General features: G+C 39.5%; 1 protein-coding gene and 1 pseudogene across 1 annotated transcript in view; both read right to left on the bottom strand.

Moving 5' to 3' along the window:
* Positions 1 to 5,428: 5,428 nt before the first annotated feature.
* LOC139722699 (ELAV-like protein 3) lies at positions 5,429 to 8,564 on the bottom strand (annotated as a pseudogene).
* The window catches only part of LOC139722732 (protein odr-4 homolog), a 29,618-nt gene continuing 23,023 nt past the window's right edge, over positions 8,484 to 15,078 (bottom strand). Inside the window, 2 exon segments of the mRNA XM_071634021.1 lie at positions 8,484 to 8,711; positions 11,124 to 11,216. Of these exon segments, the coding sequence (XP_071490122.1) occupies positions 8,635 to 8,711; positions 11,124 to 11,216 (170 nt within the window). The 3' untranslated portion in view covers positions 8,484 to 8,634.

Below are 15,078 nucleotides of genomic sequence, written 5' to 3'. Positions count from 1 at the left end.
CTTTCTCAGTGGTGAGAACATTTTTCAACTAAAGCTTTACTTTCATTGTAAATCAGCGGGAATGGAGACAGGGCACTTTTGCCTCATATACTCTAGCCCCGAGACAATAACATCCAGTGTCTGGTGAGATTGGGTGAAGGATAACCGGACTGAAAATTCCTTCCTGGCACTGGATGAGGGTCACTGCCTTTCTCAGTGGTGAGAACATTTTCCAACTAAAGCTTTACTTTCATTGTAAATCATATGCAGTGCAATGGTACACATTGCTTTGTGATTAATGACAGAGGCCTATGATAATTAATTTATGTTTAATGTTATAATACAGAAGATCATTTACATAAATGGTGATTAAATGTAAATAAATGTATAGAAGATACTGGTTACTCTTGAAAAATTGCATTGGCCTTTTACACAAAATCACAAAATTCAGCGATTTTCAGGTTGACACGCATGTATTTAGAGTCACTTAACTTCATGAACGCACGCGAGAACGTCATAAATTTGGTCTCAAAATATGCACGTTGCAACAAGAAAAAAATAAATAAATCATGAAACTGCGTGGCAAGACCTACAGGTTGCAAGAAGATGACAAAGTTCAAGAACATTTGGAAGATGAACATGTATCATGCTCACTTGCAGGATCAACAGGACAGCAACCAAACCAAGAAGATGACAAAGTCCAAGAACATTTGGAAGATGATTTTGTACCAAGCTCACTTGCAGGATCGGAAGATGAATTTCAGTCTGAAATGCTGCCGCACTGTAGGAATCATATGGTCATTTCACAAAACCAAAAATTGCCAATACCTGAACAACATAATGATCGCAACCTACGTGATGATGAATTGCCTTCGTCTGAATCTGCGACAGGTATTACTGCTGTGTCTCTTGCAACTTCACAAGTTGACACTGTGGTTGGCCATGTTCCAGGTAGAAATACTGCAGTGGAAATGAAGCGTGTTTGTAAAAAACGTAAAGCAAGTAAAAAGCGTAAGGCAGAAAACCTATCTGATGAATATTCCTCTGATGCAGATTTTAGTGATCTTCCGTCTCCTGAAGACGATTCAGATGATCCTGACTTTGTGCCATCAGATGATGGGATAGATCATCAGCCGTACCAAACGGAAAGAAAGAGGAGTACAGACCACAAAGCAACTATTACACCTGGAAAACAGTAAACTTGGATCTGAATAAAGGCACAGAAACAAGTCCAAAACAAAGTGTGCATTTTGGAGAGAGAGTGCCCAGCTTGAAGCGAATATGCCCATTTTGTAACAAGAATTACCCAGCGAAGCTTTCCCGTCACATAACAATAACAGGGTTCATACTCTTTCTCATGAATTGAATTCCATGACTTTCCATGACCATTTTAGCCAGAATTCCATGACCTTTCCATGACTTTTACACAATTCTTTTTTTAAGACATTAAACTGAAAATTTGATCTCAAATCAAAGTGAAGCAAAGGGAATACATATACACGTACATCTCACACAAACAACAGATAAACTTCTATAATTTTTACAATTCCATGACTTTCCATGACCTTTTGATGAAAATATCAAGTTTTTCATGACTTTCAAGGCCTGGAAAAAGACTAGGCCAAATTCCATGACTTTCCAGGTTTTCCATGACCCGTATGAACCCTGAATAAAGCATGGTGATAGGGATGAAGTGAAGAAAGCACTGCAGGCACCAAGAAAGGAGCGATTAGAACAGTTCAGTAGATTCAAAAAGGAAGGAATTTACAAGGCAAATAAAATGACTGCTGGGGACACCGACCCAAGCTTTCACCAAGAGCGCAGATCACGGGCAAAGAGTAAACTCGTTACGTGTGGTAATTGTATGGGGTTCTACAGTAGTCGATACCTTGGTAGGCATAGGAAACATTGTGAGAATGAGTCCTCTACCAGAGCCTGCGATGTTCTGAAGCAAGAAGATGAAGCAGAAGATCCATCATTCTTCCATAACATCTTGTGTTTATTCAATGATGATGATATTAGCAACATTTGCCATACAGACAGTATGATCCTTACTGTTGGGAGGAGATTGTGGCACAAAGAAAAGCGGAAGTTTGATAAGAAATCAGAAGTTCAAAAAAGTGTCATGGCAGCCATGAGGCGGCTAGCACATTAATTTTGTATACGTCCATTTCCAAAACACAAAGCAAGAGTTAGGTGCATTTGTTGAATCGGTAGGATGCGCAGTTGACATGTTTTCCAGGGGCAATTTCAAACATCTGGAAGATGCTGTGAGAACCTATTGCCAAAAATCAAAAGGAAACCTTCCAGGAGATGACCTGAAGTATGGTCTAAAAACTGCCCTCTATTACTTGATCAAAAGTGCATGCAATATTATGAAGGGGACCTATCTCATTGAGGACAGGGATAGCAAAGCAGCTGGTCTGGATAAGTTTGTAGAAGTTCTGGAAGTCAACCATGATTTTGTGTTTGGTGATGCCGTGTATGCAACAAACAAGATTCAGAAGGAGAAACTTAAGAAACCAAACCTTCTTCCCCTGAGAATGATATTGCTCTTGTAAGAAATCACACCCTCACCAAACTGGAGGAAATCACTACCACGAAGTGCAATGATGCAGCTGAAGGTAAAGGATTCAAAGAGCTGAGGAACTTGATTGTCGCATGCCTTACTCTTTACAATGCCAGGAGTCATGGGGAGCCATGTCGTTTGAGCAGAAAAGAATGGGAGGAAACGGAAAATGGTACATAGATCAATGCAAACATTGAAGACCTGAACCCTTCCGAACAAAAGATCGTAAAGAACATGAAAATCACATACCAGTCAGGTAAAGGGAAGCACCTTGTACCTGTACTCATCCCCCATGACTGTTTTGAACCCATACGCCTTCTGAATGATAATGATGACCTTTAGGAACTCCTGAACGAAGTCTGGTGTAACTGTAAGACAGGCTGTCAGCAACAGGCAGTGTAGTTGCAGGGCAAACAGACTTGACTGTCCATATACCAGTGGCAGATGTGGGCTTTTACTGATCAGGCACTTGTAATCTTATACACTGTATGTCTAAAATATGTGAGAACTCAGATGATGCTGTTCTAAATGGTGATTAGGAATAAGGAACATTCTTTATAGGAGAGTGGGAAAAAAATGGAATAACATGTCAAAGGAAATGAAAGGACATGTTTCCGAAGAGAGAAATCATATTCTCAAGACTGGTAAGTCGACATGTCACTAATATTTTTCATTTCTTTCTTGCCTACTTCTTGAAAGTAAACTATGGTGATGAAAAAATGGGGGGAAAATGTCAAACGTAAATGTAGATGGCGCTGCATGACAGAGTTTTCAACTTGGTGTTTTGTCATAGTTATGCGCGTTACATGCTTTCCTGGGGTGGTATTCTGAACACCGTTTTATCTCTATTGTAACTTCTGTTGTAACTTCTGTTGTAAGTCTGTGAGTTACAACACTGCTTAAACAGATGTAAATCGGTATTCTGAGAACTGACTTTAAAACTCTATCGTCAAATACTGTACTGTAAAAAGCTCAGAAGATTTCACTCTCCAGGATTAAAAAAAATCCTTGCAGCTTGTTCAACGTCCCTCACAATGCCCAAGTTGTTGCAGGCTCTTTCCTTCACATGACCAACATCTTCCTTCCGTTGATCACAATCTATAGTATGACTTTTGCATGTTGCTTTTGAAACTAACTTGAAGAGTATGCTTTCCATTAAGCTTGTATCCGTTCAGGGCCTGGATGGCACTCAGTGCTTTGTCGTATAGGTAAGCATATTGACAAATCCATAGCTTTTGCACCTCTGGTTTGGCTGGTCACAGACAACTTTAGCATTGCTGAAAGTGCCATACACGTATGACCCGAATAACTGCCAAAGCAGACCATCCTTGCAGTCAGCTGGAAGTCTTCAACTCCCATCAGCTGATGAAGGCCCAAGCAGGGGCAGGCCTGGCAGACGAAAGGGGACATGCCAAGGTAAAAGCACATGCTTTATAGCTTTTTGCTGAAAAAAAAAAAAAATTCCTCCATCATTTTCTTACAAGTTTAGATATCATGCTTCGTTTTGCTTGTTTTTGTTCCCCTAAATCTAAGCTTAAATTTATGTTTAAAACTTCAGTGGTAATCACCTCACTGTTTTTCCTTTCTTTTCCTAGCAATCAGCCCTGTCAGAAATGCAGCAAGTCGAACATCGACCCTGGCCGAGGCCCACGGGGAGGCCGAGGCAGAAGCCCATGCGAAGGTTCCTGTGGACACCCGGGTTGCTGTTAATCAGGAGGCAAGGAAGGTTTATGGGCCCAGTTGGAGGTACGGCAGGACGCCCTGATGCAAGGACAGAAAAAGAAGAAGAAACCCAAGGAGCCCACCTTTCACCTTACCAGTGAACAACAATGCAAAGGCATACCCGACAGAGTCTGTGCGACAATTGCATCACAGATATCAAGAGTGTGGCTGTAAGTCATATCATGGATAAGAAGAATATAAGGGACATGCAGGAGAAGCAAGAGATACCTTGCAGAAAACTACAGAGAAAACTACTGGAATCCCCTCCTGAAGTCATTGTAACCACAGTAGATACGGGATAGGAAACATCCATGCCTAAAATACCCACAAAGGACTATTACTTCTGCAGAGAACTTGTGCTTTTATATGAAACATTTGCAAATCCTGGCAAAGCAACATGAAGAGCAGAAGGCGAGACAAGCTCTCAATGTAACAAGTTCATACTGCGAGTTGACATGTAATTATAGAGATGTTCAGTCTATAATGTTGTATTATTCATCTTGGTTTTTTTAAAGCATTTTTCACAAGTGTCCATCTCAGATGAAGTGATGAAGAGCATAGGGCGAGACAAGCTCTTAATGTAACAAGTTCATACTGTGAATTTACATGCAAATATAGAGATACTCAGTCATAATTTTTTAATTATTTATCTATTTGGTATTATTCTCTTTTTAATTATTTCTCACAAGTATTCTTCTCCGATGAAGTGATGGATTTACATAGTACTTGTACCTTTTCATGACACCTTCAACATCACTTTAGACCTGGAGTGCATGGTTAAATGATTATGTGCAAACATGTGACATATATTATTCAAATAATTTTTTTTTTCAGACATTAGATACGCCCACAAGAAGAATCGTCCATACTAAGATTCATGCTTACTGCGAGGAAGTGTTTATGGAGATTTGCATGTTAAAAGGTCATTTCTTTTTTGAACACAGGAAAGTATTGAATCATCACTGATTGACCTCTCCATCCACCACACATCTGTGAGTTATGGCCATGGAGGAAAAGAAAAAGAAAAGTTGTAACTTCTCTGACAGAGGAAGGGTTATCATAATGGATGAATACGAAAAGAATAAATCTATTCTGAATATATAATGAATATATTTTGTTGATAAATCCAAAACTTTTGCACCTCTGGTTTGGCTGTTCTCAGACAACTTTAATATTGGTGACAGCGCCGTATGGCCCAAATAACTGCCACAGCAGACCATCCTCGTAGTCAGCTGGATGGTTGTACACAAAGATGCCCCATTCCTGCCCGTTTTTTGTTATGGCTTGTAGCTTCATGTGGGAGATGACATCTGTGCCGGTCGGTCAGTTGAACATGGAAGTTCTTTGGCAAAAGTTTACCAATGAAGCCCTGCAGCCCTTGGTACCCATTTGCTGCCACCGGAAGCAGTAAGCCATGTGTCTCATTGGTCCTATGAAGTTTTGTGTTCCCGCCGTTGAAGTTTCTCAAACCCGCCGAGGGGAAAGCGTAGGGGAGATACGTAATGGGCATCTGCTGTAAACACCTATGGGAGTGCTGTCCAGGATTGCTGGCAATTTCAAAACTAGCAGGTCCTTCCCTCCATGTGGACGGTTCCATTCAGGCCTTTGATGGCCTTCTCGGCCTCTGAGCGCCTGTCGAAACAAACAAATCCAACACCATGGGGGCATCCACACGCATGGTCCAGAAAGAGGCGGGAAAAAATGATGCGGCCATAATATGTGAACAAGTTGTCCGAATCACACTGTGTGTAGTGTTTTGGTATGCCACTGATGTACAGATTAGCATCCTTGATGGCCTGACTAGAAGGTCTGGCAAAGGAACCTTTATTTTCTTACACTGCAGTCTAAAGACCAGATCAGGGAGAGTCGACCATGGAAGACTGCAACAGTTAAAATTTTCGTCCATTTCAGACGGCATGTCACGCGGAAGTAAAAGGACATAAATACTTTTGTTCGTCACAGGTTAAATCTTGCAACATAATGCAATGCCCTGGTCCATCTTGGTTGACTAGTGACTTGGAAAATTGAAGTACTACGTGTACAACATAACATAAAGTCGCTGTGGGATTTCATGACCACGGGACAGCATTTCAAAAAAAAAGCTCTTTGATGCATAACTCTTAGAAAAACAGAAACCTGGTATACACGGTGCCAAGAATGTGGACAAGAGCATCTGCATTCATGGCCTAAATTCATGTTTATTTGTTATGCTGATCAGAAAAATGACTTTGATCGAAAGATTAGAGTTTTTCCTATAAATACTTATTCTTTTTCTGTATCACATTTCCATATTTGTCTGATTAACCTTTTTCCACAATAGTAGTGCACTTGTTTTGATGTAAAATTTGTATGACGACGTATGTAGTAATCGAGACTGGGCTCCCTGGATTTTGTCTGTCACCAACCTCATTCAGGTGCCCTTGCAGTGTGTAACAATAGAGTTTGCAAGCCCATCAGCACACATTCTATTCACATCTCCTGTCCAATCAATATTTTGCAATGTTCAATAACACATGCAGTTCAATGCAGCAAGGGAAAACAATATTAAAACTTAAAAGACTGTTTTCGAACGAGCGCATTACCAACCAGAAACTGTGGTTTTTTTGTCAACAGGCAGTCTCATTCGGGAGCATTGAAGGCTCTTGGAGAATTGTGGGAGGAAAGTGTTCATCAGGATTGTGTGTGTTTGTTTGTTTTGTTTGTTTTCAGCTAACATTCAATATTTCATATGAATTTCATAAAATATGTTAATATCTTGCTGAGTTTCAATTGTTTTCTGAAAAAGAGTTTTTACTTTTAACCCTATAAAGCCCAAGGGGGGGGGGGGGGCACATTGTTCCCCCCACTACCATATTTTCATTTTCCACTCCTACACCCTTTACTCAATTTCGACCAAATTTGGTGACTTTTCCTAAAATCTTATTGCAAACATTTTGATATATAATTTAGCTATGTCCGATATTGCTGGTTGCCATGGCAACCGTAAACTGACAACCATGTCAGTCAGATTTTGAATGATTTTCTGTTCCAATTTCACTTAACAATATAATAATGGATGAAATGGGGGTTTTCTTGGCTGTAATTTGCTGAAGGACCAAAATATGAAGTAATTATGGTTGTGAATTACCCTGAAATGGTCTTCGTATTATTTCCTTTATTTTTTATATGACATAGGCATCAAACAATAGATATAATAGAAATAATCGAAAATACAGCATTTTCCAAAGACCACCCTTTTATTTTGTGTTATCTTCACACAAGCTTTGCCTGTAATATCATTTTTTTATCATATTATCAATCTGCAAACTCAAAATTTCAATATTTTGTAATATGAAATGTGATACCAATATATGTACCCATTCCAAGCAATACATCATAGGTTTCGTACATTTCTTTATATTGCAACCAGTAGCGCCCCCACATGTTGACCTTGAGAAATTTCAACCGTAACAAATAGTGAAGGTTGACTTGCTTTTCCTTTTTGGTAAATATGAAAATGATTAATATGATATAAAAACATATACTGTATACTGGGGATAAAGAAATTAAAAAAACAACATTATTTTAGCATATTTCCAAAGTATTTCTGTATATTTTGGTAAATAGCATCCTCTGTGGATGACCTTGGGAAATTTCAAATGTTGGGTCATGTAGAGTATGAGTTGCTCTACCCATGTGCCAAATATGATGGTCATACATCATATAATAAAGAAGTTATATAGCAGGGGGCACAATGTGCCCCCCTTGGGCCTGGAAGGGGTCAAAATAGCTTGGGCTTTATAGGGTTAAAAATTGTACATGCTTAGAGTGCAATAAGAATTAAAATAATATCATATAATTGAATCTTTGGAATTTATGCTTACAATAACAAGCAACAAAGTTCACATGTATCCCAGTGAAAAAAAAAAAAAAAAATCTGGCAATGAAATGACATAATACTCATTAAGATTACTGCATCAAGAAAGAAGCAAGATACTTTGTGAGGTTGTCTCTGCAAGTGTCACAGTTCAAATCACAAGGCTTTCAAAGCATTCCCTTCCCCCACTTTCCTGTCTCTAATCACAGTTCAAATCACAAGGCTTTCAAAGCATTCCCTTCACCCACTTTCCTGTCTCAGGATGATGGCAATTTGGAGTCTCTCGGTTGGAGGACAAGACTTTATCTCGCCAAATATTCCAACCTGATCTCCTTTTGTTCTGCATGTCTGCCACAGAAAAGCACGAAGGGACAGAGTGGAATCCAACTCCGCCACAGGGCGTCCAAAGATCGATGGGAATGCATCCCACACGGGCATGATCCCCCTCATTTCTTGGACAAACGAAGGAAGCTGGATGACTGCATCCCATACCAGTATCCGGGTGACACTAGTCGTGGCTCAGGGCTAGGTAAGACATCGCTGCGGCCAGAACTGCCCCAGCTGCTCCAACTACTGCAGCCACACCTGAGGGGAGAGTAGTGAATGTAAAAAGAAAGAGGGGGTGTCAACATACTGCAAGTCCCTCATACATTTGCACTGATGGGAAACAAGAATGGACACACAAAAAAAAATTCCATTCCCCACCACCATTTTTTTTTTCATTGTCAATTTCATTGATTGCACTACATCTAACTTCAATGTTCCAATGTGCAAAACAAATATGAAACTTTAAAGGGGATGGCTGGTAACTGATCAGTGGGAATCAGTGGGAATGCTGGAGGATGATTGTTCCAATCCTTGTAGGATTCATTTAAGAGTACATTATATATCTATTGTTGTGTGAAAATTATTTGCTTCAGAACGGTCTCATATTCAAGTAATGTGCAGTTTAGTGTTTCCAGGTTAGCGTGCCTGGTCAGTGACGGGGCATTAATCTGCACATTACTTGAATATGAGACCGTTCTGAAGCAAATAATTTTCACATAACAGTAGATACATAATGTACTCTTAAATGAATCCCATAAAGATTGGAACAATGATCCCTCAGCATTCCCACTGATTCCCACTGATCGGTTACTAGCCATCCCCTCTAAGGTCCTGTTTATCTTTGGGAACAGTGATTCTAAACATTTTCAAGATAGGGCATGCAATGCATATTGTGTGGTTCTGTTGTACACAAAACATCCTATCATTTCGAATTGTCGCGATAAAGCCTAAAACATACCAGGAGATATCTGTATATTTCTCAATAAAAATTAACTGTCAACTGTTTAGTCTGGAAACATTTTTATCATATTCATTGTTCACATTTTGTATTTTTTACAATACAGCTGTGCTTAACATTAAATTTACAGATTCAAATTGTTATATTGGCTGTTTCTATCCTTAACTCACATTTAAGAACTATTTTACTGCAGTAATGTTAGGTTTTTGTTTCATCTGCATATGGTAAAGTATGCCTTTAATATCTCCTATCAAGCAGTAAAGAAAAGTGTATACTGTATAAGTGGTTATTTTTGCAAGGGTTTAATTTTTGCAAATTTGGCTAATCACAGTTGCATTGCTAATTTAAAAACACGCAGAAATGTTGATATACACTAGAGTAACAATGCATGCAACTTCGGTCTCCATACAGACACACACACTCGCACACTTCAACATACATGTATTAACTCGCTGAGGACAGACTGATTTGGCTACAACACACATCTCCCACAGACACCTGCCCCAGGATACTCGGGACTCGTCCTCAATGGTTTACAGGGGATGGCCAGTAACTGATCAGTGGGAATCAGTGGGAATGTTTGGGGATGATTGTTCCAGTTTTTGTGGGATTCATTTAAGAGTACATTATATATCTATTGTGTGAAAATTACTTGCTTCAGAACGGTCTCATATTCAAGTAATGAGCAGTTTAATGCCGCGTCACTGAACAGGCACGCTAACCTGAAAACATTAAACTGCACATTACTTGAATATGAGACCATTCTGAAGGAAATAATTTTCACACAACAATTGAATGTACTCTCAAATGAATCCCACAAGGATTGGAACAATCATCTCCCAGCATTCCCACTGATTCCCACTGATCAGTTACCAGCCATCCCCTTTAACAGAGATCAAGAAGGAAAGAAAACTAATGCATGGACAAACCAAAATCCCCGGATAATATCTGGTAAGTGGAAGAGGAAATGGAAAGAGCCAAAATCTATACTAAGATAAAAAACGAACAAATGTAGCTATTTATCAACCAACATGCATTATGAGAATACATGTAATACTACTACTGAAATAAGTTCTTTTTCATCCAGGGTAGCCTCTCCAGTGTTGTCAGTGCTCTACCAGAGGTCCCTGGCATTATACGTATGCTCTATCTTTGCCAAGTATTCATTTTAAAGGGGATGGCTAGTAACCGATCAGTGGGAATCAGTGGGAATGCTGAGGGATGATTGTTCCAATCCGTGTGGGATTCATTTAAGAGTACATTACATATCTACCGTTGTGTGAAAATTATTTGCTTCAGAACGATCTCACATTCAAGTAATGTGCAGATTAATGCCCCGTCACTGACCAGGCACGCTAACCTGGAAACATTAACCTGCACATTACTTGAATATGAGACCATTCTGAAGCAAATCATTTTCACGGAACAATAGATATATAATGTACTCTTAAATGAATCCCACAAGGATTGGAACCATCATCCTCCAGCATTCCCACTGATCAGTTACTAGCCATCCCCTTTAAAGCTTATACACCTGGGTTGAGAGAAACATTGGGGGTGAAAGCATCTTGTCTGAGGACAAGCACTGGGCAGGAATCAAACTCAGGTCCTCGGATTGGGAGCAGGGAGTCTTATCTACTATGTGCCCCCACATAGGTATAACATCTGTAAACCCATCGTTCAGGTATTGTTGAAGAATGAAGATATCTTACCCATATACTGCACTGATTTGGCAGACTTCCCGCTCTCTGCGGGATCGTTGATGTCATGCATAGACTGGGTGACTGGCTGTAGAAGACTTGGGTCTGTTGGAAGGAACAAAAGAAAGGAGATATGCCGAATGAAACAGGAAATTCAAGAGAAAACGTGTGTGATCTGCATTCCTTGGGAGTCCTGTATCCAATTTGCGAATTAAAAAAAAAAAAGTCACAAAGATTTGCATTTATTTGACATTTACTAAAGCTAACATCGCGTAGTGAAATATTTGCACCGGTAAACTTTGGACCAGAAACTTACTACAGGGTTCCTGCAACGTTTACAAAAATTAATTCCATGACATTCTCTTGCCTTTTCCATGTACAATGTTACAAATCCAGAAGCCTTCTTCAGATAGTAACTTCAGGACAACCTAAGTGGTTAGTGTTAGCGGACGAATTAATCCCATAATATTCAATGAAATGTTTTCTTTTAAAAACAAAATAACATTGCAAAAAAGAAGATCACTAAAAGGCAAAAAGTATACAAGCCGAAAAATTTCCAAGACCTTTATGGGAATGGAAAGAACATTTTCAAAATTCTGTGACTTCTCCAGATTTTCTATGACCGCAGGAAACCTGATATATGTACCATGTGATAAGCACTTTGAGTTATTTTCTTTTATTTATTTATTTATCTTTTTTTTTGGGGGGGGGCATATTTTTCTTTTTTTAATCTATTCATTAATTATCATTTTTTGTGATAAGAATTCAGGGAGAGAGAGAAAATGAAGTTAACTGACAAGAGAGATGATACTGCAATTTCAGTTTTCAAATAACCATGGTAACTCAACTGTCGTACGTATTATGCTTCATTTAGTCCGCGGCCGTAATCTGGCAGAACTCCCTAAGTCGATTTTGGTCGATTTTCAGGTTTTGAGTGTTTTGTGTGTTTTTTCTCATGCTCTTTCAAGTGGGCCAAAAAATAAGTTGTGAATCGGTACAGAAAGTTATTTTAAGAAAGTGATTTTGGCAAAATTCCTGAGGAGAGAGGGCGATTAATCTGGCAGAACTGCGTAAGTCGAGATTCGAAATGAATTTTCCGATGTTAATCAGGCAGAACTGCGTAAGTCGACTTACGACAACGCTTGGACCAAGGTGTTCCTGCATCCCGCACGGACATGGTATATCTGAACACGCGCGTGCGCGACCTTGGTAGTGACGAACGCGCTGCGCGTTCAGGCTAGCAGTGCCTAGCTAGCTAGCTAGACACGTCGTACGGCTACGTGTATTGTACACGACGACAGTCACGCTAAAGCAATAACCCTCGTCACTCTTGGGGGAAATTGCCACTTTCTTTCCCTTCATAGACTGGCAGGCTTCAAAACAGGTCAATATGCGGTATGCCTTACTATTAAGTTTTGCTACAATCTAGTGTTTTTTAAGCCTAGAGCATTTCTAGATCTAACAAACGTTATAGTTTGCATCTTGTCTGACATCACGCTCCAGTCAACTTTAGGCCTACTTAGTACTGCTGCAGCACTTGTCCATTGTTGTACGTGAAATCAATGTACTGTGCGGTAGCGTAGGTCACGCGAACAACAATATCTGTAATCCATTGACCATAGCTTCTTATTTTATTTTTCATTGTAATAAGCGGTTAGTGGGCTTGGATCTATGGGATTAACCTCGAGAAGTTTAATGAATATCTAGGATACCGTCCGTAACGATCGATGGCATTTTCGATCCAATCCTACAGACGTCAGAAATTGACCAATACTAACACTTGAATTACAGTTTACTTTTTAATACCGGTACCGTACCGGTACTCCCATTACAGTTGTGCAGTAGGGGCATACTACTAGTAGACTACTGGGGCCTACCGTTACTTAACTTAGGCTGAATCGCCGGTTATTCTGTCTTTACTCAGTTTTCTATTTTTCTAGATTTGATTCGGCCAGACATTCTTGAAGTCTGTAATATGAAGAATCTAGAATCTACAGGTTAAACGCTAAATTATAAACATTTAGCCCTAGAAATAGATCTGAAACTTAGATTTAGATCTGTGTTCTATACTATACATTACTACTAGTACTACTACTAGACATTATAGGCTATAGACTTTATACACTTACCGTTAGTCATTATAGATAGGCAGGTTAGGCTTTACGTTGTTCTTAGATCTACTATAACATTAGTACCTTCTAGGCCTAGATCCCCAATAAACAGTCTAGCTGTAACACTAGATTTAGCCCCTACCTGGATATAGAGTCTAGCGTTAGATCTAGAGTCTAGACTAGACAGTCTAGAAACTAATTTTCATTGATCTACTAGTCTGTTATAATGACGCCCCAAAATAGACGTCTGGATGTTACATAGACCTAGACAATCGAGTAGACAGAGTTCGAGAGTTCTCGTACGTTTTTAATAGGCCTGCGTAGATAGTAACGGTTAGAACACTACCCTAACGTTAGTACTGTAGCGACAATAAGGCCTACAGTAGGAGTCGACACAAATGAGAACTAGGGTCTATTTTTTTCATTTTCTAATAAAGCTGTAAATAAACTTTTAGTCAGGCCTAGCTCCTAGTATTCTTTAGTTTAAATAGAGTTTAGGCCTTCAGCCAAAAGGGTCTAGGCTTACTCTTACTTTGGGCATAGAGTAGGAATACTAGGATAATGATGAGATCAGTAGGCCTATCGTATGCAGATTCCTACGTAGCGCTCTACTACTCTCAAGATGTCTAGTGTATCGTTAGGCCTGAATAAACTACGGTCTAGACGGTCTACAGTGTAGTTCCTGTAGTCTTGATGAACAATATAGCTTAACATCCTGAATCTAGTCTAATATTATTCTTAATCCAAATGCAATGCTTCACGAGATCGACAATAAACCAAGCAGCAGCCAGGCTTTTGATGTAGCAGTACTTCTTGTGCCGCTAAATAATACTGAAACATGAACACAGACTGACAACATTTGGGGAAAGCAAGTTATTTTCCTCATACAAATGAATGGATAAAATGAAATTAAATGTGAATCAATAATGATGACTTTATACAATACAAATATTTCAAGAAAATTGTACTCAATCTAAAATATTCATTGTTTTGACACTGCATCCGCTGAATAGTAAGAGGGTGGATGGTAAAATACGATAGGTAACCCGCAGAAAATAGACCGAGATACATAGTTCTGGTTGATAAACCACGTGTTTATCAGCCAGAACTGCGTATCTCTAGGAGATACGCAGTTCTGGCTGATAAGCACGTGGTTGACGACGAAAAGAGATACGTAGTTCTGCCTGATGAAACACGTGCTTATCAGGCAGAACTGCGTATCTCCTAGAGATACGCAGTTCTGCCTGAAAAACCCCCCGCATGGCCAAAAACTTACGCAGTTCTGGCTGATCAACCCGGGCACGTGACCAGAGATACGCAGTTCTGCCAGATTACGATCGCAAAAATTTGGCGACGATTAATCTGGCAGAACTGCGTAAGTTTTTTAAATTGGTAATTTTTACTACTTAAAAAGGTCAAATTGTCATTTTTTTGCTGGAAATAAATTCTTTAGACCAATAATGACCGAGAAAAGAGGACAAATGCAACTCATCGTATCTCAGTTTAGAAAGGTGTAACATTGAATCTTTAAACCCGATTTCTGGCGTAATGTGTTAAAGGAGATACGCAGTTCTGCCAGATTACGGCCGTCCGTCTCTGTGATCCTGAATGATACAAGAATTTTGATCATCTTGTTCTTCTACACCTTTAGCATATTTTGACTTTACTGCCGCATTATTAACCCATTGAGGACAGACTGATCTTGCTACAACACGCATTTCACATAGACACCTACCCGTGTATACTTGGGACTTGCCCTCAACAAAATACGGAATAGAAACGTGTCTAAAGATTTGGATTTAGGCCCACTGATAGACTCCGCCCCGAGCAACAAGGGAGTGATCTTATTGGTCGGT

The sequence above is a fragment of the Diadema antillarum genome, unplaced genomic scaffold, assembly GCF_040938485.1.
Source record: "Diadema antillarum isolate AM-2024a unplaced genomic scaffold, OU_Dant_1.0 scf00000170, whole genome shotgun sequence".
Classification (NCBI taxonomy): domain Eukaryota; kingdom Metazoa; phylum Echinodermata; class Echinoidea; order Diadematoida; family Diadematidae; genus Diadema; species Diadema antillarum.
This window is presented reverse-complemented; position numbering and strand designations above follow the sequence as displayed.